General features: G+C 31.8%; 1 protein-coding gene across 1 annotated transcript; it reads right to left on the reverse strand.

Moving 5' to 3' along the window:
* Nucleotides 1-449: 449 nt before the first annotated feature.
* LOC145692516 (uncharacterized) lies at nucleotides 450-926 on the reverse strand. The gene has a single exon (XM_081767824.1). It carries the CDS (start codon nucleotides 924-926, stop codon nucleotides 450-452), a length of 477 nt encoding a protein of 158 aa, XP_081623950.1.
* Between the last annotated feature and the right edge of the window lie 344 nt (nucleotides 927-1,270).

Genomic DNA, 1,270 nt, shown 5'->3' on the forward strand with positions numbered 1-1,270 from the left:
ATTATAGTTTTCTTTGCCATATGAAATATTTAAACTTAGGCCAGAAGCATCATTTAATTCTAATTCTGTAATATTCTCAATACTAACATTATTATTTATAAATACCATTACACCATCTGCTTTATTTTTGTGAAGAAACAATGATATTTTTTAAAATTTATTTATCTTATTAATTATGCCATGTTTTGGAGAGAACTAATACACGTAAATTAAATTCTACATTTTGTAATAAAATTATAAGCTCATCCCAACTTTTACGAACACTTCTAATATTAAGATTCAAGATGCTGTTACCAATTTTATCTTTAAACACATTATTAAGTAAAGTAACAGTTTCGCATATATTAGTTTCAGTATTTTGTTGAGTATTTATATCTTCAATTATAGAACATGTTTCAAGCATTTATTTATCCATTCCTACAATTCTTACTACCTGTTTCTGTTGAAAATTACGCCAATTTATCAACATCTTCTAAGCTACGTAATATAAAAACATTTTTATCTCCATCTCTTTTACGCAAGTTTATGCTACCTGTACTATCTACCCACAGGAAGGCATAATTCTTTTCGCTTTTAATTTTCCTGGCTTTTCCAAATACCTTTCTGAGGTTTAGAGTTAGACTTTGATTGACATAGATGGGTTCATTATGGTTATATCCTATGAGGGTAGAATTGAGATTCCTCTTTCCTTTTCGTTTCTGTAGGAAATTTTCTTTAACCTCTCTCCGAACAAACTTAACCATTATTGTTCCTGATGTTTGGTGAGAAGCTTTCTTTTCTCTATGGCATACATCTATCATTTCTCTTTCAATGTTTAAATTTAGAGCACGGCCCAACTGTTTTACAACTTCATATGTATATTCGTTCTTCTTTTCTGGTACACCCTGTATTTCTCGCGTGTTTCGCTCGAGCTCATACAATCTCATCTCAGTGTCTAGTAGCTACTTTTTGAGAGTAATATTTTCTTCCTTCAGCCGTTCAATAGTACCAAGTCACGCAGAAATGCTTTCTGATTGTTTTTTGATGATGTCTGGATTTTCATCCAGTTTCTGATGCGCCAGGTCAAGAGACTTTCCAAGTTCACGCTCAATGTCGGTATTTTTTTTAAATCACGGTGATATCTTTTAGTTCTCTTAACAGTTTATAAATGTCTTCGATAGATGGAAGCACTTCATTCTGTTCTGGATTGGTATTACGCCTAGCTTTTATGCAACTTCTACACTTCCAAGGGAAATTTGATTGTTTCACATATTCCACGTCACTTTCTTTT

This window comes from Thermobia domestica, chromosome 8 (genome assembly GCF_964235325.1).
Source record: "Thermobia domestica chromosome 8, izTheDome1.hap1.1, whole genome shotgun sequence".
NCBI lineage: Eukaryota > Metazoa > Arthropoda > Insecta > Zygentoma > Lepismatidae > Thermobia > Thermobia domestica.

Bases quoted from the DNA above. Each gene is read 5' to 3' on its own strand.
- LOC145692516 (XM_081767824.1), bottom strand. From the start codon at position 926: ATGAGATTGTATGAGCTCGAGCGAAACACGCGAGAAATACAGGGTGTA.